General features: G+C 41.3%; 1 protein-coding gene across 1 annotated transcript; it reads left to right on the top strand.

The window, feature by feature from the left end:
- Positions 1-371: 371 nt before the first annotated feature.
- On the top strand, positions 372-19715 carry KCNK1 (potassium two pore domain channel subfamily K member 1). The gene is made up of 3 exons (XM_044420241.1): positions 372-726; positions 15302-15697; positions 18024-19715. The coding sequence occupies exons 1-3, from the start codon at positions 372-374 to the stop codon at positions 18281-18283; spliced, it is 1011 nt and encodes a 336-aa protein (XP_044276176.1). The 3' UTR covers positions 18284-19715.
- The last annotated feature ends 3609 nt before the right edge of the window (positions 19716-23324 follow it).

Raw genomic sequence — 23324 nt, 5'->3', positions numbered from 1 at the left:
TCTGGGCTTTTCAGACTGAAAGTCACCGAGAGGAGGAAACAGGAAAAGCGACACGCCAAAACCGCCTTCCGAGAGGGCGCAGGAGCCGGGCTCCGCTGCACGGGCGCGGGGCGCAGGCAGCTTGGCCCCCGAGGGCGAGCGGGCGACGCGCGCCGCGCCGGCGCTCCGGGGGGCCCCTTCCAGCCAGCCTCGCGAAGGGAAGCCGCCCTCGGGCTGCTGCGGCTCCTGCGTCGGCGCGCTCCCAGGCTCCGCGCGCGCGCGCCTGCGGGAGCCCCCGGCCCCCTCGGGGAGCCAAGACCGTCCGGAAAGCCCGTCCGGCGAGCAGCGGGAGGCTGGCGCCGGGGGCGGCGGCGCGGCGCGGCGCGGGGAAGATGCTGCAGTCGCTGGCGGGCAGCTCGTGCGTGCGCCTGGTGGAGCGGCACCGCTCCGCATGGTGCTTCGGCTTGCTGGTGCTGGGCTACCTGCTCTACCTGGTCTTCGGCGCCGTGGTCTTCTCGTCGGTGGAACTGCCCTACGAGGACCTGCTGCGCCAGGAGCTGCGCAAGCTGAAGCGGCGCTTCGTGGAGGAGCACGACTGCCTGTCCGAGCAGCAGCTCGAGGGCTTCCTGGCGCGCGTGCTGGAGGCCAGCAACTACGGCGTGTCCGTGCTGAGCAACGCCTCGGGCAACTGGAACTGGGACTTCACCTCGGCCCTCTTCTTCGCCAGCACCGTGCTCTCCACCACGGGTAAGCGCGCAGCAGGCGCCACGCGGCGGGCCGCGGCCAGGCCTCGGCGTGGCGCTTTCGCCCGCCGCGCCGGTTCCCCACCCCCGCCAGGCCAGGCCAGGCCAGGCCAGGCCGCTGCTCCTCGCGGCTACGCGCCTTGGGGCGTCCTCCTTCCAGGGGGCGCACCGGGGCCGGCGCTGGGAATCTCGCGAAGGGACGGCTGCGGAGTGCCTTTTCCTCTGGTAGTAGAGACAAAGGCCGCCCTTCGTGGCTTCTGGAGTAGAGGCAGGATGGGTAGGTTGGGGTTCCTCCCTGGCGCCACGCGTTTTACCCTAACCCTAAACCTCTCCTTATCCCCCCCCCCCCCGTGTAATCCCTGATCCCTCAGCTCAGCGCTGCTCCTTTCTTCTGCGCGGAACACCCCTAGCCCAGCCGAGCGCACGAGATTGCTGGAGAGAGTAACTCAGTTTGCCCCCAGGCTCTCCAAGACTCCCCGAACCTGTTTTCCGTAGCGGGATTGAGCCCATGCTTGAATATGGGAAGGGCCCGACCCAGGAAGCAGCGCAAAGCGCCTTTCCGTCAACACCGAGGAACGAAGCACCGGCATTCCTATGGAATGGCAGGCGTTCCAGTCGTGGCATTTTAAATGGCTGATACGTCTCTGCTCCAGGACTTCTTTGTTTGGAAAGTAAGCACTGGCACACAATTAGAAAGAAAGAAACACAACACAGGCAAAGCCTTAGGGTGGATTCTTGCTTGAGGTTTGAATGGGACTTGCACTGGCTTGCAATGCAGGTATAATAACCCTTCCTTCTGCCCTGGCTGGATGGTGCATCTCCTTTGCAAATATCTCTTTGACAGTTTACTTAGCACTGATAATAGGAACAGGTACACAGATAATGTGAGAAACAGTGAAAGGGCCATTTGGCACAGGCTTTTAATCCATATGCTCTGATAGCACTAATGTTTACATGGGCTGAAATGTATGTTTGACTTTGTTCTCTGTGTTAAGGTGTCTTTCTTATGAAAACACTCAAAGGTACTTTTAGAGTGCAATCTTAATGACAGTGAATGTAGAGAGCTCTCATCTAAGTAAACATGCTGGTTAGTATCTGTGCACCAGTAGAATTTACCTCTACCACAGTGGGAAATGTGCAGTTCCCCTTTGTGGTATAATGGGAAATGAACAGAAATGCTTGCTTTCAGACTGGGACAGTCAGTGAAACTTACAGAAGGCATTCTACTGACCTGGGGCAATCTGGAAACAAGCATTTCTGCTCACAAGTTTACTGTCATTGTGTCCCACTGGGGCTGTGGAATTGGCAGGATTTCACTGCTATTGGTGAAATGACCATTATGCTACTGCTGTCGATGGCTATTTAACAAATATTCATTAATGCAAAGTTTTATATATTTCCTATTTTTATAATATGAATGTGACATTTGCATTAGTGAAAATCTATTAAAATATGATAAAGAAATTTAATCTTTTTTGCTTTCCTGCCCACGTTGATACCATTAAGAAATTAAACATTCTAGTGTAAAAGATGCAGCACTTGCAAAAATGTCCTTCTGGCCCTGTCTTGTTTCCTACAGAATAAGTATAAAACAAGATAGATGATACATATTTCTGATTAACTAAAATTCATCTTTTTGAATCAAGCTTTTGTTCCATACAATTAATGTTCAGACCTGAAAGTTTAAAACAATGAATCAGAACATTGCTATTCATCGGCATAGAAATGCTATAATAATAATAATAATAATAATAATAATAATAATAATAATCCAGCTATGTTTGCATCTTTCAATGAGTAGATAATAGTCATCAAGAAAACCAAGAACTCTACTTGTGTCTTGAATCTTGTAGCAACTGTGGGTTCTTGGGGATAATTTTAATTAAGGAGCTGGACTTTGTACAAAGGCAATGATTTGTTGATAGATCCACTTGATAAAGAGTTTAAGAGCCAAACTGGCCTGATTCACATAACCCACTGGGCTCATCGTGGCTTGCTTAATCCCAAATATGCTGTGGTACAAACTGGAAGTCATTTTGAATATTTATTTGGGATGGGAGGTTGCTGTGCTGCAACCACGGGTTATTTGAGGTTTTAACATCCTTTATAGCCATTGGTTTATAGTGGGCAGCAACACACAGCAAATCCCTGATCATCTGGGTCTGCATATCCGGAATATACAGAGGCTCATCAGACCAGGGTATTCATGTGTTAAAGAATTCATAGTGAGCCTGGTCTGTCGTACAAATTGGGTGAATTTGGTTTGTGTGAATTGTGAACTGCTTCCCTTTTAGTAGTACAGACAAACTGATGATGAACCCTGAAAAACTGTCAAAAATGTACAGCCCAGCCTGAACAGAGTTATCCAGGACTAAATCCCACTTGTTTTGCTGAAACTTAGAAACATTTAAAAAATAGGACTGTGGTGTTAAGTAGCATTGGGAAAATGTGGTGTAAAGTGCAGAACTTTGCATGTTTACTGAGAAGTAAGTCTTGTGTTGTTCAGTGGGACTTAGTTCCATATAAGTTCTAACAATAATTGAATGAGAGTTGTGTGTTGGATTCAGGAATAATTGCTAGAAAGAATTACAATGCAGATTTACTTTTTTCAGGATAATCTGATGGACACTTTACAATGGGCAGCAGTTAGCATTAAATGACCCACTGTGCGGAATCCTGAGAATCACTGCTTTGCATATATCTTAAAGACTTTTCTCTCATATATAGAAGGGTAGTGGATGGGGGTATGAATTTGTTTTTAAAGGTCTCACTCAGATGGCTGAAAAGGTGTGGGAAAAGGATGTGAGCAAGCAGTCCTTTCTTCCTGTTGCAGAGCTTAGTTTTCAAATGAACATTGACAGAGCAGCACAAACTTTTGATTCTTGTCTCTAGTGCAGCTGATTTCCATTTAAACTTAAGTTCTCTGGCTATAATCAGTTTTTGGCCTTCTAGACAGCAGGTTTATCATCCAGTATATTCTGCCTGAGAGTGGCTTAGTTAAACATCCAAAACAAATGTTTTGTGACTTTCTATTCTTGTCTCTAGGCAGGTGGTTTCCGTTTAAACTTAAGTTCTCTGGCTGTAATCAGTTTTTGGCCTTCTAGACAGCAGGTTTACCATCCGGTATGTTCTGCCTAAGAGTAGGTTAGTGAAATATCCAAAACAAATGTTTTGTGAAAACAAAGGAGTGGATAGAGCTTATTTAGTTTATATGTTTTCAGGGTTTTTTTTAAACTAGCAAAACAGGAAAATTCAGAAACCTAATTTCTTCAGAATGAGGCTGCAAGTTTTGCAATTCTTTTCAAAGACAACTGCTAATGAGATGGCTGAGAGAGGGCAAGTTGTTACTCCATTGCTCTTGTTTTCTGAATAAGGTGACCTGGTGAGGACAAGTGGGTATTATATTTCCTGTTGCAGTGGAAAAACCGATTGCTCATCATCTGTGGCTGAAGGGGATAAGTGCACCCATAACTAATTCATCACAAACTTGCAATCTGCGTAGCATGTGTCTCTGTGGCTACTTTCCTGTGCGCAGTGGATTTCAGTTTTCTCTATTTATGATATGGCTTGGTCCTGAGTCCAGTTAACCTTGAATCCTTTCATCCTGTACTCCATTCTGAACAGACTGTTCACAGTCTGGTAGCTGTTTAGCCATCCTGCTGAGGTCAGTGAAGTTACGGATGTGGTCAACATACTCATACCCCTTATTTTGAGAAGCATGAATGATGCAAGTGGAACAGAAATCTATTAACACCTACTGAATATAAAACTTCACTTGTTCCAGTTTCTTTTCAAAGCAACTTTATGAGTATTGCTACAGTCTGTCCCAACCCTTTAGAATATTACTTGTCAATTGCATAAAACTACCGTTTCTGCACTGTTCGATAGGATGGTGTAAATGGGTGACTTGCAACAGCGGGGGTTTGACCCGATGGCCTTCTTCGTCCCTTCCAACTCTCCTATGATTCGATGATTCATTATTTTCTCAATTTTAGCCATTTCTTTGCATGTTAATATCAAAGCCTTGTTGTTTGCAATTTAGACTACTGCAAGATTAGTTTAATTTATGATTTGTTTTCTGGTCTCTCAGCCTGTCTTTTCTTTACTTTTTTAAAGCATTTTACCATACTAAATATAATGAAATGGGGATGCTGTTAAAATTTGGGCAGGCAGAAATATATGTTCTTTCTTCCCTTGACTACTAGTGTTCACAACCATGTTATGTTCCCGCTGTGTGGCCACGTGGGAGCTGTGCAGCATTATCCGTACCCCCTTCCTTTGGCACTCCTGGAACAGGACCTCTGTTGTTCCGTTCTGCTGTCTCAAAGGAAAATACTTTTAGGAGAGGATGGAGGAAGTATTCCTGTTCACACCTCAACCCTTGCTGTGTTATGTAAGTGCTGGCCCCAAATTTGACATTTTATCATTATATAGCAGGGAGAAGGAGATTTGTATTCGAGAGCAGAAAGGAAAATGCTCTGTATAGTGCAAGAAAAGGGATGCATTCTGCCAGCATTATCCCTTCCAGGATATTTATTATAAGAGGCTAGGGGTTTGAATTGGTCAATTGACTTTTATTTTTCTTCCACCCATAACTGGCACTTTAGTAATCTGGTATCTCACACAAACACATTTGTATATTTTTGTTAAAATGTGTCAGTTACGTTTCTATACATTTCCCTATACCTAGGGAATCATATGGAGAAACACCACTGTAATTTTTTGTGGCCAAATTCTGTTTCTGAATTGATAGGCACTTGATCTTTTAATTTCAGTTTTTGAATATAAGAGAGAGTTGATGCTAGTGTATTCAAAAACTGGAAACACAGATAGAGGTAGAAGAGCACAGGTTTCCATTTAGGGCTGGCTCTGCATAATGTTATTTGAAATGTCTCTTACCTCTTGGGGAAGACAATTCTGAGCTGTGGCAGCTTAGCATTACTGCTCTAGAACTGGGAAACTGCCTTTAAACAGCACAGGACTGCCCACACAAGAAGAATTTTCAGGGCAATAAGTTCATAGTTCATCCATGTTGGCTGGGGCTAATGGTAATTGTAGTCTAAGATACCTGGTGGGCATCAAGGTTGCCTTAGTTAGGATGATAGCTTTGTTTATTTGCCTAACAATGTTTTACTTAGTATTTTCTAGCAATGGTGTATTGGTAGCTTCACAGCTTTATTTTTGAGTTTGCCTGACCACTGTGTATTGCCAGAGGTTTAACATAGAAAAGGTTGAAATTAAGAAAATAACTTTCAAAAGAATTATTAAAATGGGTAGAACAACTTCACCAGATCTTTTAAAATGATCCCTTTTGTATAAAATAAAACTTTTGAAAGGGCTGCTTTAATGGAGCATGGGGGATATCTGGGCATGGGTGGATTCTGAATGTTAATTAAATGTGCAGGAAAGTGAGTCATGGAAACATTTTAACAAGGTTTCTCTTCATGAACATGAGATGCCTTAAAAACTGACTCACAAATCACAAGCACTCCAAGTGAGAAATTAGATTTTCAGTGATGTTGTGGATGAGACAACCTTAGAAAGCGCTTCACATTTTTCATTGCATCTCAGCTGATTACAGGAATGACACTTTAAAAACACTGGAGTACAAGCTGCATTAAGATTAGTTTGTGTTTCTTTCAAAATGGAGGCTAATCATCATCATCATGTAATACTCACTCCCTTTTATTTTCATTAGTACTGCTTTGCTAATAAGGTCACCATTCCATGAAAATATATTTGGCATATTTACTGTAAGACATTAATTTGTGTTTGGATGGAGCCAAACCTTGTAAGTTTCCCAGCACCAAACTTTGAGGGCAATTCTTAAAAGTTTTATTAAATTGTAATAAATATATTGCTTTTTAAGTATAAAAAGTGACATCATACAGAATGTGCTTAGTGGAAACAACATGATTATTTGAGAATATAGATAGTTTGGAAGCACCTTTGTTGTAAACAGAGGTAAACTAGACCACAGGGTCTCAAATTGGCTACTCCAGGGCCTGCTTTAGGGAGCTGAAAATGACTGAGGCTCACTGGTCACAAAAAATGGCAATTGGAGGTGGAGTTTGGTGTTCTCTTCTGGCAAACATTTTATATTGCTATCTAATCCCTCTTTGGAAATTGCTCGATGCTTTCCCACAGCTGTTTCCTTGTAGCAGGGAATTCCAGAGTTCAACTTCCAGTTAAGTAGGCATTGTCCAAGCTTGTACATCATGGCTTACGTAAGCCATAGTGAGCCATGGCATGTTCCAGACAGTTTTTAAAGCAGAGAAGACCCTCTTATGAGTGGCCACCCACCTCACATCCTTTGGCAGGGGTCCTGGCAAAGGACTGCTAGAAATGAATTGATGGTCTAAGCCAGGGGTCGGCAACCTTAAACGCTCAAAGAGCCATTTGGACCCGTTTCCCTCAGAAAAAAAAAAAACACTGAGAGCCACAAAACCCTTTTGACATCTAAAATGAAGGTAACACTACATATATCGTTTTTTACCTTTATGCTATGTATAAAAAAACTATAGTGTGTTGCATTTATGAAATCAATGCTACAGAGAAAACAAATTTTTATTTCTGCATGCAACAAAAACATTTTGAACTCTGAAAAAAAAGACACTGGGTTGAAGGTTACTTTCAAATAAAATATTCAACGTCTGTTTGAGTCCTCCTCGTATTTATGAAATAAAAAGCCGAACTTAAATTATGATTTTTGCTCAGATCAACCTTCCGCATCAGTTCTGAAATGGCTTTTTTTCTCTCATCTTTATCTGGATATTTTTCAGCAAAGGCTGTGTGTTTATTCTGGAAATGTCTTACAACATTCGACTTTTTGTTGTTTGCCAATTTCTCGCCACATATTAAGCATACTAGTAAACCATTCTCGTCAGCAGTGAAAGCGAATGAATCTGCCCACGTACCATTAAACGTTCTGTTTTCTTCTGAAACTTTTTTTATCTTGGATTTATCCATGGTTGGCCTACCCCCAGGGATCCAAAAGCTCAGTAAACCGTGTGCCAGCGAGTGTTGCACATTAGCAGTTGTGACGCATATTTTGAGCGACGGACCCATGGCAAAGGGATGAAAGAGCCACATGTGGCTCCAGAGCCGCAGATTGCTGACCTCTGGTCTAAGCAGGTGAATATGGGAGGAAACAGTCATTTGGGTAGCTGGCACTGAGTTGCTTAGGACTTTTCAAATTAGGTCTGGAAATGAACTGGCAGCCACTGCCCAGAAAAAAAGTACTGGCATAATATGATTATACTAACTAGTACCCATTAACAGTATTGCTGCCCAGTTTTAGACCAGCAGTGTTTCATTTGCCCAGTACACTCTCTGCAGTGATGCCAGCATAAGTGACAAGCTTGCTAGTGCTTCGGCTTATGCCTCTCAGGTCACACCTCTGCCCAGAGCAGCCTTTAAATATGTTCAAGAGGAGCGGAAAAGGAGGCAGACCTCAGCTGGTTAACAGGCTGCTCTTCCAGAAGCTCCATCAATGTTAAATGTCTTTCTGGTTTATAGAGAAAAGCAGTTTGTATTTCATTCTCCTCATCCACCTGGTGTATTTTGTAAAACTCGCATCCTGAAGGGTATTTTTACTCATCTAATGAGAAGCTATAACTTGTCCAGACTATATAAAATATTCTTGACTTGTTAGATGCTTGATTTATTAAATATATCAGTAGATGGCAATGTATTGCTGTCAAGCTGTTGACAAAATCGTACTGCATGTGGGAAGGTGACAGATGCCATATACCAGTGTCAGAAGCTTATCCTGAATTAATTGCACCTGACATTTGTTCTTCCCAAGCTGAGTCACCATCCTGCACAGGTGCTTCACTCAGCAGTAGCTATCTCCACAGCTTGCAGTTGCCAGAGTATGCTAGGAATATACAATGTTTTTCAAGAGCTTGGATTAATTAAGATGAACATTAAAAATGGATGCACATTTGTAAATGCTGCTAGAGGAGATGAAAAGACATTGCATTGAACTCATCTTCTTGGCTCAAAGAAACACTCAGTTCTCCATATTCCTATTTGCTTATACTGTTTTAGAAAAATGCTTCCAATTAACAGCTTCATTTGTGGGGTTTTTTTTTTTTTTTTTTGTGGTTTGTTTGTTTTTTTTGTAGCCAGTAGGAAGAGGAACTAAGAATGTGACCCTAGTCTGAATGGCCACAATATAAGAACTTTTTGAATCATTTGCAGACTTCTTTTTTAAGCTTGTACATTTTATTAACATTCCCTGAAGTATTTTATGTTAAATACTGTTGTACATCACACATTTCAAAATGGATCAATCTACAAGTTGGAAAAAATAATTCATCTTGTAATTTTCAAGTCAATTACCATCCAGCTCACTTTAGGGCCCTTTTATATTCCTTGTAAAGATAGTTGTAGTTCACCAGTCTTGATTGATTTAGGTGTGCCAGACAGTATCCCTAGCTTATTAGTAGGAGCTTCCTGTGAAAACAGCTCTTGCTTGTTTGTTGGCAACAGGTACATAAATCAATAAATTACTGAATTAGTAGTTTTCTAGCCCGAATTCTCAATGGAACATTTAAAAGTTGACTTATTAGTTCTTATTGGGAAAAGATATAAATCTTTTTTTGTAGATTTAATTTGAAATATTAGAAAGTTAAATTTATTTTATTGTGAAGTGTTATATTTACAAAATACAAAGAACTTACTATAATTTACTTTAGTTTAATTTGGTATTCAAAATTCTGCTGCTTGGGAATAAGAGTAATAGACTTCAGCATATTTTGTAAGCCATCCTGAGACATTCTGTAGACGATGGGATAGAAAAGCTTTAAATAAATAAATTTTGACTGCATTCTCAAGTCCATGTCTGTATTCCTAGTTAAAGAAAAAAGGAATCTTGAAGGGTTAGATCAACTTATAAGGAAAGACTCTTTCATTTTGCTTTCTGAAGACCACACTTGGTGCTCATGGCAATATGTTTGCTTTTATTATACGGTCCAGAAAATTGTGCTTCTTAAAATGCAGAAATTAGGTGCACCTTTAGGTGCATAGAGATGAAGTGATGGCAAAATATTTGTTTGCTTTAATATTCTTCTTATTTCTCTCTGGGCAGTTCACAATAATCTTTTTTAAAGCCTTCTTAAAGCTGGGCTCATACAAAGCTGGGAATTCTACCTATGTTTAGGATTAGGTGGTAGAGCCAAAACAATAGTCTAGACCAGTTACATTAACTTTGAAGAAGGCATTTTCAGGATTACATTTAAAATAAAATAACCTTCTCGTTGAAGGATCAGTAATGGGTGCAGTCTGTTTTTAGGAAACCTTGCCATTTACAATGCAGTCATTATGAACAGTTGCAAAAGTGAACAATGGGGAATCTTTTGTTTTGTGCAGAAGGTAGCGTACTGAGTGTTATAAACAAGGTTTGAAAATAGAGTATGCCCACCACTTTTGTATAAATAGGAAGCACAGAGCACTGTCAGTAGGTACAGAATTCAGATTCGGGCCTTTTTATCTATCTATCATGCTTAAAGATATAGCTGGAGTTACAGTTACTTAATGGCTTCTTCTCTGTGACTGGAGTGCAAGCTTTCATAGAAGTTTATTAATTAGACACTCAAAGTGCAATGATTTAGTAGCTCTTCTTAGGTGGCTTGAGATGCTGAAGTCTTCTATAGTGTAAGCTGAGCAAGGAAAGCAGTAGTTGGCTGATGCTTCCCTCCCCTAACTAGACATTTCTATTTTGGACAAAATTGAATATACATTTTTCTCCAATATTGCAGTTGGCATTTACAAATGCATGCAACAGGAGTATGATCAATAGTCCATTTATCAAAATAATTATGTTAAATTACATATTCATTTTTGCAAATGGAACTTTGTAGTCTCTCTTGCTATACAGTTTTTCACTGAGGCATATAGTCCTATAAATGGCTTTGGGCTTCTTCATTTTCACTTTTTGAATCCCAGTGCATTCACTAAGGTGACCAAGAGGCATTATTTAAATCAATGTTTTTCAACCTTTCTGCAGCTGGGCACTGGCGAAAACAGGAAAACCACCTCAGGGACCCCTTAGGCAGAAATAAAAAGCACCATACACATAATGCAGTATTCTGTGTGTTAGTTTCCAAACACAATACTAAAAAAATAAAAATTTTCCAACTAGAAACTGAGCAACAAAAATGCCAATGAAAGACAAAATACTGAAATTGCTAGAAGTGTTTTTGTAGCTGTTATCCACCAGCAGATCTTCCTTCATACTGGTGAGTACTGAAACTGTTGTAAATTTTTCTATTTCTCTAATATTCTAATCAAACTAAGCAGGTATGCTACTGCTTCCTATTAATGGCACGCTAATCTAGATTGTGTGGATTAATCTTTGCAGTGTTTATAGGAACAAATATACCTTAGGTAGAGAGGGATTAATTAGATGATACCAAGATTGTTAAATAGCAGCAAATTATTAAGGCTGGTAAAATCCAAAGAAGACCATGAAGACTTATAGAGGTTCTCTATAGACAGGTGAATTTGCAACAAAATGGTCAATGTGGTTAAGTGCTAATTAATGCGCACTGATGATCATTGGTGCAAAAATCCTATATATGCATTTACTTACTTAGAAACATAGAAACGGAGTCAGGCAGAAGGGATCTCCCAGGCCATCTAGTCTGACCCCCGGCTCCAGCCAGCTCCACTCATGACATGCCTACCATGTGCAGGTCCAATCTATCCTTGAACACCTTCACCAATGGGGCTTCAACCACCTCCTGTGGAAGCCCATTCCTTACCCTCGGGGTCCTAACTGTCAGGAAGTACTTCCTGGCATCCAAATTGAACCTTGGTTCCCTGAGCTTTGCTCCATTGAAATGCATCCTGCCCTCCTTCACAGGAGAAAACATTAGATTTGACATAGCTTTCCTGCCAAGGAGCAAGCATCTTTTAATTTCTTGGCTGCAGTCTCCATCTGCGGTGACCTTCGAGCCCAAGAAAATAAAATCTGTCACTACCTCCATTTCTTCCCCATCTATTTGCCAGGAAGTGATAGGACCGGATCTGTCATAGAATCTGCCATGACCTTATTTTTCTTAATGTTGAGTTTCAAGCCAACTTTTGTGCTCTCTTTCACCCGCATCAAGAGGCTCTTTAGTTCTTCTTCACTTTCTGCCATGAGAGTGGTATCATCTACATATCTGTGGTTGTTGGTATTTCTCCCGGCTATCTTAATTCCAACTCGAGATGCCCAATAGAGTAGGCCAGAACAGCAGTTGTGTCAGCCCCTGGACAGTATAATGGGATGGATGTTTCTTGGCTTGGTAATGAATATTCATGGCCTATTATCTCTGATGAGAAACAAGCCAAGAGGTCCTCTGAAGCAGCTTGTAAAGGGCAGCCAATAATGCAAGTCTCCTGTAAGCTTCATGATTTATAAGAGTATTGTAAATGGGGGAAAAGAGACCCATCTCTTGTTTGAAATCTTTGCTCCCAAAAAGTCATGAAAGAGGATGAAAAAGAAGCTCATCAGTCCTGGGGGACAAGTTAAATTATTCTGGATAATGGATTGTCTAAACTCTTAATAGATCACAAAAACAGGACTAGGTAATCATATTATGACAGTTGACTTAATGGGCTCTCCAAGGAGTCATGCCCTGAATTAGGTTTAACATGCTTATTATTGAATTAGAAACTGGGCTAAATAGCAATATTACAAAAAGTTTTCAAGGTAGCATTGAAATGAGCCAAATTCTAGGGGTGATGTTGTTAGATCAGAGGGCAGAATTCCATTCTAGAGATGCTCTTGCGAACTGTATCCTCGATGGGATGGGATGAAATAGGTGGGTGAGGCAAAATATTTTGGAAAAACAAGCAGAGCCAAACATGCCAGCCTGCTTTAGGTTAAAGTTCTCATTGCCAGTAACTAAGCCTTAGAAAAGCATTTCTACCTTTTAGAATGGGGAAAACTGCACAAAGGCCAAGAAATCACCAAACAATTGCTGATGAAGGGAAAGGCATGTAGGAAACACAGGAATACAGGAAATCCCAGAGGGCAGGTCTGGCTCCTGGGCCTAAGGTTCTGCATCCCTGTATTAGAAGAAATTTATAGAACAGTAACTCAATCTTCAGGGAACTTGCCTATTTCACAGATTGCTGAGTTCAAGTCTCAGCACCCAGTAAAAATAAACAAACAGAGAAGTGTTATTCTGCTATCCAGGGTCTTGGATACCGCAGGGACCCATAAAATGCTTACTTAAAAATTGCACAGGACAGATGGGTTTTGTCAGGAGTTTTCAATTGTAATTTAAGAGAACTATCCTTGAAATGTCATTACGTTATTGCAGAAATAAAGCTACAATCATTCGGAATGTCAGAGCCTGAGATCACCAGCATTGTAATAACTTGTATAGCTCTCATTACTACAATGTGAGAAGATACTTAACTGGAGCATGAGTTGTAGTGGACTTGCACTCCTGCTGTTCTTCTGAGTCTGTAGTGAAAATATATGCTTTGGCCTTAACAGACAGAATATAAATTGGGAATTTACATTGCCAAATGTATGACATTTTCTTTTAGAACTTGGGGTAGTGGTCCTGTGTATGTCTTACAGAGCATGTAATCTAATATCCCAAACATTCCTGACTTTGCAGAAAAGTATTTGAATGGTAATACTTTCCTGGGCGTGTAGGCAAAAATGTGTGTGTGTATGGGGGGCATTCATATTTGGGATTGTCAATTAGTATTGAATAGTATTAATATTAAGGTAAAGGAATGAACAAAGGAACTAATCACATGCCACACTGCATTTCCCCCTGCAGCTATTTTTGGTAGGTCTAATATACCCATCTGTTATTTCCTCAATGTGTATATTCAGGCATGCTGAATTGAGAACTATGACATGTCATGTTGGAAATACCGGATGCAGTGTACAGGGAACAGATGTGTTTTCAATGCAATTTCTAGTGTGGCTTGCTCTTTGGCACTAGGAGTGCCTTGTTATAAACTGCAAAGAATCATCCGGCATGTTTCTCCCAGCATCAAGAAAGAATTTGTCAGAATATGATGAAATTGCTTCTCTGATATCAAAATGTGCTTTTCTTTATCTTGACATATGTGAATGATATTTAACAAAGAATAGAATAGACAGTGATATAAAATGTGTATAAAAGTGCTCCACATGTTCACATACTTAGCTGTAGCAATTTGCTGCTGCTGCTGTCATTTCCTCCTCCTTGTTAATCATTTCATTGTTATACTGTGTAGTAGCTGAAGCTCTGTAGCCAGTTTAGAACAATTCATGACACAGATAAAATAACAGAATAGATAATAATGAAATTTCAAATACAGTAAAATATCACAGCAATTCTGACATACGAACTCTAAAAGCTTTTAAAAACAAAAACAGTTTCAATAAGAATCAGACCTGTTTAAGCTGAGGTGTCACATTCTATGACATTAAACACCCAGGAATAGAGGCCAATTTTAAAAAATCCCTGGTCCCCCCCCCCAAAAAAAAAGAGAGATAATGTTGGTACCAGGTGAGCCTTAGTGGGGAAATCATTCCTCAGTTTTACTGAAAAGGCCTTCTTGAGCTTCCCAAATAGATGATGTACACCCAATCAGGTCAGGAGAGATTTTCCATCAGATATTGAGATTTCAAGCCATGTAAACCGGTACCTTGTTCTTGAAAGCATACAAGCAACTCATGCATGCAAGCCATAATTGGTCTTACATGAATTCTGGCCCCAGTTATTAATTTCACTACTACATTAGGCACAAGCTGCGGCTTCTGAATTGTCTCCAAGGACAGACCCACACAGAGTGCATTACAGTAGTTTAACTTGGAAATTACCAGAGCACAGATGACTAAAGCCAGGTTATCCCTGTCTGGATAGGGGCTCAGCTGAACCACCAGCTGCTGCTGGTAGAATCCAATCCATGCCACTTGAGCATCAAAGATGGATCAAGGAGAAACACCAAGCAACTAACTTAAATCTTCAGGAGGAGTACAGCTCCACCCAGAACCTTCCATGCAGTCCAAAGACCAACCTGCTAGCAGCATCTCGGTTTTGCCTAGAGTGAACTTCAATTTGTTAGTCTTCATCCAGTCCATTGTCACAAGTTGGCACATCCACAGCCTTTCTGGTAGAGTTGAAAAGGAAAAAAAGTACTCTTGACAGTGCGTACTCCAAAACTCCAGATGACCACTCAGCAGTTTCATGCAAATGTTAATACCAGGGGAGATAACACTGACCCCTGAGGACTGTCATGCTGGAGAGTCCACTGGCCACACAGTGTTCTCAAAGTACCACCTTCTGGAGTTAGCTGTCCGAGTCAGTGTGGAACCACTCCAATGTGGAACCACTTATTCCTAACTTAGACAGTTGCCCAGGAAGGATATTGTGGACAATCGTTTTGAAAGTTGCTGATGGTTTTGAAAGTATCACCAGGATCATGTTTGTGTCCCACCTGCAGCTCTCCCAAAATAGATCCTTGCACTGGGAGACCAAAGCTGTATCCATGCCAAAATGGCGCATTATGGCAGGTGATCTGAAATGTGTTCCTTTTTCCAAGCCTCACTCCTGTCCTTCTGGCTTATGTTGCAGGGTATGGTCACACAGTGCCTTTGTCAGATGGAGGAAAGGCCTTCTGCATCATCTATTCTGTCATTGGGATCCCCTTCACGCTGCTTTTCCTGACAGCAGTGGTGCAACGCCTTATCGTCTATGTCACCAGGCGGCCTGTGCTGTATTTCCACGTTCGCTGGGGTTTTTCGAAACAGATAGTTGCCATCATCCATGCAGTAATCCTGGGCTTTGTTACCGTTTCTTGTTTTTTCTTTATCCCAGCAGCAGTGTTCTCTGTCCTTGAAGATGACTGGAACTTTCTGGAATCTTTTTACTTTTGCTTTATTTCTCTGAGTACCATTGGCCTTGGCGACTACGTTCCAGGAGAAGGGTATAACCAAAAGTTCAGAGAGCTGTATAAAATAGGAATTACATGTGAGTAGCAAAGTGTGCAGATAAGATTGCTGAAAAAGTTGCAGAGCTTTGTGGGATGTTCTTTCTCTGATTTTTAGGGCTCAGTGCCATGCATGTTTAGACATAAGAAAAATCATACAACTCCCAAAATACCCCAGGGAGTTGTACACCTTTTTACTGTCTAAATATGTGTGGCATTTTGCCATTAGCATATTTTCTATGCATATACAACAGATAAAGAAAAATCCAAAATGAGTTGTTAAACTGTTCTCAAATTACTGTTAAGTGTGCATTTTTGAAGCCTGGAATGAGTGTGTGTTTTAGATGTGGAATTACAACATTCTAAATATTAGAAGCATTCTTAATGTTTTGACACAGTCTCAAGTAAAGTCAGTCAGTCCAATGTTTATGCAGATACGATTCAGATCAAAACTGTAAGGGTCACCTGCCCTCCTATAAATCTGTTGCAATGTATTTATAAATAAATCTGCTATAGCCTGACAAAGCATCTTAGGGCTACTTGCTTTGTTTAAAAAGGGGATGGGATACATTCATGCGGGATAATTTTATCAACAGCTTTTAACTAAATGGAACTAGAATCCCTCATCTCCTGGGGACACACATTATTTTAAAACTGTGTTGAGTAGCTACATCTTTGCCCCTTTTTATTCTAGTGTCTGTGGAAGACCCCCAGTCCAGTTTGGGAACCCAGCATGGGCAGGTATATAGGGAGCTTTTAAGATCTGAGTTAGGCCTCCTATACCTGCTGTGCAGTAAAAAAATGAAGACAAGCAGTCTGTTTTGCCCCTTTATCTGGTTAGCCAGTCACAAAGGCCCCCATAAACAACTAAAGAAAGGGGACTGGAATAACTTTCCTCTGAGAAATGGCTAAAAATATTGGTGATTTAAAATTAAGGGAAAGACTTCTGAGGAGGGGAACATAAGCAAGTTTTCTCATATTATTGATGATATGGAGAAAGTGGGCAGTGAGGGTTGCTTCTTCTTCACTCGCACTAGCAGAACTCAGGATTCCTAATGAAACTGAAGGGGTGTCCATTCAGAGCCTCTCACTATTTTGACTCATGAAACTCCAGGCTCAAAAACAGTGCCTTTGAATATCCAGGTGCTGTGGTCCGAAAGGAGAGTACTGAGTGCATGTCCTGCATGTAGGTTTCCTGAGGCACCCGGCTGGCCATTAGGCAGCAGCATACTGGGATAGAAGAACCACTGGCCTGATCCAGCAGTGCTACTCAGATGAGTCACCCATTCAGCAGAGGAACCTTCCATTCCTGTGCAAGCCACTGAGAGGCAAGAAAGGGTTTGCTTCCCCGTCAAAACTAGTCAAGAGAGGGTTTCTAGTTTCCTTGCTGTGCTTTCTTGCTATGCTGAGCCCTGGAAATGTGGCACAGGTTCTTGGCACCATAAGGGTTTTGGTGGCGGCAGCCTCTAATCCCTCCTTCCTTCCTTATATATAACAGAAACTTACTCCCTCTGCTGGCATCTGCCTAGTAGATGTGCCACGTGTTCAGTGCACATATATAACAAAGCCCAGGATTGTTTAAATTAAACAGAAAAAAGTCTTGGAAGGCTGCAATTGAGTGGAAGAGTAAAAGGAAACACAAGGGTGGTTAATTCCCAGATCCATCCCATAAGTCATTTTCCTCTCCCATTGCGTGGAGTTCTCAGTGCATGTTTACAAGGGCAACAGGCTATCTGGGAAAGCATAGAGTCAGTCCCCTGTTGCTCCAATAACTCCTCACTCAATTTTGGCCTCTCAGCATTGTTTTTGATCTGTGTTGGATGCATCTGTGCTTATTATGTTCCTTGCTGTTCTGCCCTGACATTGCTTTTCAGCAAGCATTACATGCAAAGCAAAGCAGGTAATATTTCATACCAGATCTGTCCAGAAAACATTATAGTGAAGCCCAGAGCTCTTGAACATTGACCTAGTGTTGTGTACTGAGAGTGACATTTTTTGGAAGTGTTGATAATTCCATGTTCAAATCCCTAGTTATCTGTCAAATCACTGGTTGACTTTGGGCATATCATCAATGCTTGGTCTACACCATTCTGCCTTGTTTAAAGAAAGGGAAGAATGAAAATATAAATACTTTGCAAAGCTTATTAATATTATCAATATAGGCCCAATCAGGCAAATGCCAAAGGAAACACATTTGTCTGTGCATCTTACTTATTGTATGGGCACACCTCTTCATATGGTATGAGTAATAGTAGCTTTTTACATGAGACATTTAGCCATTTGCACTTTGGGATCCTTTCTGACTTAAAGCAGATCAATATGTATTTGACCGGCTTATGTTTCAAGCGCTGTTTCATTCCTTCCTAGGTTACCTGCTGCTGGGCCTCATTGCAATGCTGGTGGTTCTAGAGACTTTCTGTGAACTTCATGAACTCAAAAAGTTTAGGAAAATGTTCTATGTGAAGAAGGACAAGGAAGAGGACCAAGTGCATATAATAGAGCATGACCAACTGTCCTTCTCTTCGATTTCAGACCAGGCTGCTTCCATGAAGGAAGATCAGAAAGTAAACGAGCCCTTCGTGACCCCTCAAGCAGCAGCCAATTGTGATGGCTGCTTAAACAATTAGCCAAGGGCTCCTGCTCCAATTTCAACAGTGCACTTACCATTCTTGCAGTTAGAACTAGGGCCATTAATACAGAGGCAGGGATGGCTATGCTATATTATCCAGTATTCATTTGGGGATATTTTGCAGTGTATGGGCCAAATAGAGCTTTCATTAGATGGAGCTACATTCTGGGAATGTGGACTAAAAGACAGTGTGCAGCTGGGAATCTCTGGACTCATGATGTATACATGGAGCATAAATATGTGAGGCTTGATTTGAGGGGGGGAAAGGACTTCATTTCTCATTCCCCAGGCCCTTTAAAGTACTCCCCCCTTCCCACAAAGAAACCCTTTGTCTTTTGTTGACAGACTTGGAGTTTTCTCATGCCCCAAGTGGCTTTGGAACTTGGATGGAAACTGAAGTGTTAGGAAAAACCTTTTGAAAAAGACTTCATGTTTTCCAGGCAGTGTTGAGTTGGAAGACTGGAAGCCACAGTACCACCTGAAAAACAGCAATAGTCTTTGCCACATCTCAGTGAGATTTCCTAATTACGGGCCAGGACACAGCACATTATGCCCATACTTGCACCCCCACTTTACCTGAAGACTCAGATCAAGTACTTTGTTAGAAGTTCTGTGTGGCTTCCCTTACTCTGATTTGGGAACTCAGCTGCACACCTTCCAAGTCAGACTCCATAAGAATATAGACAGACATTCTAAAATGTAACAGGAAGTGGTTTGAACACTTATTTGCTATATGCCAACCGTACTTCAAATGTTTGTCTCTATATATTCCAATCTGCAGATGTTAACCGAGCAAGAATTCTATATCTGGGTGCTTTCCTTCTGGCCTTAAAAAATAGCAAAAAGGTGTTTTGCAACTGATTTTAGTGAATATAGGATCAGGGACCCATGAACACCAGCATATACAACATTGCAGGCACAATATAGGGGAAAGCCATCTTCCTTAACATTCTCACACACCCCTTTGATCTAATTGTCCCCCAAGGCTGTAATTCTCAAACCATTTGTTGCTAAGTGGTTCCAGAATTCTGGGCCTGTCTATTCAAAGAAACACTAGTTGAGCTGAATACAAGTATCTAGACTTTTATGAGAAGAGTAAAATACTTGAATCTCTATCAGCTAAAAGCACTGTATGTAAGTTTAGTTAATAGCACCTACTGTTTATTAATAGATTTTATACCTTTACTAGGAAAGTTGACTTTCTTGACAAATCTGCTTTACAAACTATATGAGCTGAAATTTATATTTAAGAAAACAGAACTCAGAGATGCGTCTTAAACTTGATTTGGATCACAGTGTGTTTGCATGCCTTCATCAAAATGGCTATTTTTGTATATCCTGAGTTGATTCTGTTTATAATGTTAAACCATTTTTGTGTGTATGTGTATATATATATTTATATACTGTACATAAATTCTAGATTACCAGAATGTAACTGTGTTGGATTTGAAATTTTAAATATTCTTCACCCACAGATTTCTCTGTATAAAGGGAAAATAACTCAGAATGTGGCACTGAAAACAGTGTCTTCAGTTCCGAACAAATGAATGTGGAAGGGCAAGTCTGTACAGCTGCTGTGTTAAAATCCTTATGTTTAATATAGGCCCAGCCTACCTCTTTTAGTGACACTCCTCCAAGGGAATGAGAGTGCTGCAGCATTTATAATGGATAATGTGCAAGGTTTAGAACAGAACTACTTCTTCACACAATGTATAGTTAAACTATGGGATTCGCTCCCACGGGAAGTGGCACTGGCCAGCAATGGATGGCTTTAAAGGGGCTTGGACAGCTTCGTGAGGGAGGAGGCTATCGGTGGCGCCGAGCCTCGCAGGGTGCGTGCTGCCTCCTCTGTTAGAGGGCCATGCCTGCATAGACCAGTCGCTGAGCAGCTTGGGCAGGAGGAGGTCCTGCAGCCGTCCTGCCTGAGGGAGCCTGTGGGCGGCTGCGCTACCACTGTGTGTACGGAGTGTTGGACTAAATGGACCTTTGGCCCGCTCCGGCATGGCTTTTCTTATGTTCCTGTTTTCTTATGTATGGTACCATAGAATTCTCTTTCTCACTGAGATTCTATTGATAATAGGTGCTTGGAGACAGGCACAAGTTGCATAAATGTAGGGTTTTTCTTTTTTCTTTTTTAAGAGTGTAGTCAGCTGCAATAAGGATGGACATTAAAGCACAGAGCGGTAAATTAAAATTAAAGCTAAATACATTGCTAGCAATCGGCATGTCGTACTTTTAAAGTTAAATAAAGAACTGGTTCCTGTTGTCCTTTTTCTTGAATTAAGACTGCATATATTATTGTTTATTTATTATCATATTACATTTATATCCTGGCTTTCCATTAAAAATAACTAACACCACGGTGACTAACAACAGTAACATATAAAGATCAAACACAAAATTATAATTAAAAATTAAAGCAAATAAATTAAAGCATGCACACCAGTGAAAATCTCTGCCTACAAACAGGTCAACTTCAAAGCTAAAAGCCATCTGTGTTGAAATGGATCTGCCTGCCAGTAGATGGATGACAGGTACGCCTAGCCTTCCGTCCCTTAGCGATTTCCAGACCCTGGGAGAGGCATGAATGCTCTCTTGCGTACAAAACGTCCCAGCATTGATCAGCAGAGAGAAAGGCTACTCCTAAGAATCTTTTATATGTATATAAAATTTTATATATAAAAATTTAAATTATATATAATTTTATTAACATTTTAAACTAACACTAGAAAACATCAAACATTGGATTCACTGGGTCAACCTCCTACTACATATTTTTTAACATTCTAAAGTCAAATTTCAAATCAATTTATAATAGTTTGAAAAACCTCTCAAGTTTACGCCAGGTCCCATTTCTTCAGCCAATTATAGAAAAAGTTCCAAGTTTGATAGAAATCAGTATCTTTCTTCTTCAATAATAAAGTCAGTCTATCCATTTCTGCGCAGTCCAAGATCTTTCTTACAATCAGTCCATCGGTGGGCAGCTCCTCACTTTTCCAATATTGAGCAAATGCAATCCTCGCCACTGTGATTAGATGCAGTATCAGATACATTTCCTGTCTGTCAATGTCTTCTGGTATAATGCCTAATACTCCTAAGAATCTTAAAACTCATACATACGGGAGAATCAAGTCTTTCAAATAAACCTGTTTCCAAGTGGTGCTAGCCAGTGTGGTGCAGTGGTTCAGAGCACGGGACTGGGACTCAGACGATCTGGGCTCGAGTCCCCACTTGGCCATGGAGCCAGCTGGGTGACTCTGAGCCAGTCACAGACTCTCAGCCCAGCCTACCTCACAGGGCTGTTGTGGGGATAAGATGGAGGAGGAGAATGATGTAAGCTGCCTTGAGCCCTTTGTAGGAAAAAGGCAGGATATAAATCGCAATATAAATAAATAAATATAGGGACCTATAGGTCCTTTATAAGCCACAAGGAACTATTTAAAACTTTTGTATGCTGTCCTTTATGTATGACATCACAGGATGGCTTACAATTTATGCTGCAGTTTTGCTGAGTGCAGGACTGGCAGTGAAGCTCTTGTAACAAAGGAGTCACATGCTCCCAACATCCTGTTGAAAGCATTCTGGACTCCCTGAAGTTCGTAACAGTTCCTAAACACTTTTCAAAGGCAGCCATACAAAGGGTGTGTTACAAATTCTAAATGGGATGTAATCACTTGCAGAAAGTTAATACATTAATTAATAAAACGTGTCACAGTAGCTGGATCTGGTATCTCCAAAAATGGGCTCAAGTGGCACTGGAACGTTAGCTGTGCAAACTTACTCCTGACTACCACTGAAATTCAGTCATCCCGATTCCGGGCTGAACTGCAAGCCTGAATCTTCAGGGGTAGTGTAGCCCCTTCTATTTCTTGATTTGACTTTCAAGTGACCCTGAACACTGGATTAAGGTTTGATTTGCTCAACCTGATCATGTGTATTACTGACACAAAAATACTTGATAAGTGCCTTAGATTTACATGGAAAGGAAGGAAAGCATCAGTTGGTACCATGATGGCTGCAATTAAAGTGCAGAAAGGACAGGCAGATCTAATATTGCTGAGATACCTGAAGGAAGGCAGCAAACGGCTTCTGCCGAACAGGTCCACAGAGCTGATAACTGATTGCAGCTTTCTGTAGGGGTGGAAATTCCTCCTATGTTTTAGTTCCTGAAACAAAGAGCGTTAAAGCCAAAATAGGCTAGTCATTGTTTTGTTAACACATCCTTTTTTGCTTTCATTCTTCCACCCCACTGGAATGTTGCTCCCAAGAGCTCCAAAATGGTTTTTTCCCTTGGGCTGAGATAGGCTGTGCCCTGGCACAGGTCCTGTGGCTCAGCCTTGTGTGATTCCCATATGACTGCAGAGAACCTATGGTGCCATGGAGTTCCAGTACGAAAAATGAGGTTGGACCGACATTTTGCCGCTGAAGTGGCTGAATAACATGTACTAAGAAAGTCATCCCAGGATCCACCTGCACAAAGCACAATGATGGCATGGTGACTGGATGATAGAAAAGTGATGTTATACTTTATTCTGCCATACACTGATACCACCTTTCCTCTCTCAAACAACCTTTGCAAGTATATCCCAAAATGTGCATTTTCTATGATCCACTCAGAGCAAGAAATCACATTGTACACCATATTTTCATTATCCTATGAGGTGAACATACATCCCTGCTGCATACGCCTGGTGCTAACACTGGAATTGCTAGTGGGTTTTTGTGATACATGATAGAGTGATGTGAACATACATGTCTTAGTGCTTAAATGAGAAGTGATACTGAGGAAACACCCTGGTATGTGAACTGCCCTGCATTAGCACAGCACCATTATATCAAAATGATCAGAAGGCCTTGCTGACTCCATGACTGGGTACTACTACCCATCCCAGCTGATAAATACCACATATTTTGGTGTTATGCCAGCAGAACTGTAGCACTCCACTCTCCGCAAACAAATGTCAAGCTCCTTGTTCAGGCCACAGTTTCAAGTTCAATCTGATTTACAGTCTGGTTTTGGGATCTGTAACACCACCTGG

Source organism: Varanus komodoensis, unplaced genomic scaffold (genome assembly GCF_004798865.1).
Source record: "Varanus komodoensis strain SLA01 unplaced genomic scaffold, ASM479886v1 scaffold1, whole genome shotgun sequence".
NCBI lineage: Eukaryota > Metazoa > Chordata > Lepidosauria > Squamata > Varanidae > Varanus > Varanus komodoensis.
This window is presented reverse-complemented; position numbering and strand designations above follow the sequence as displayed.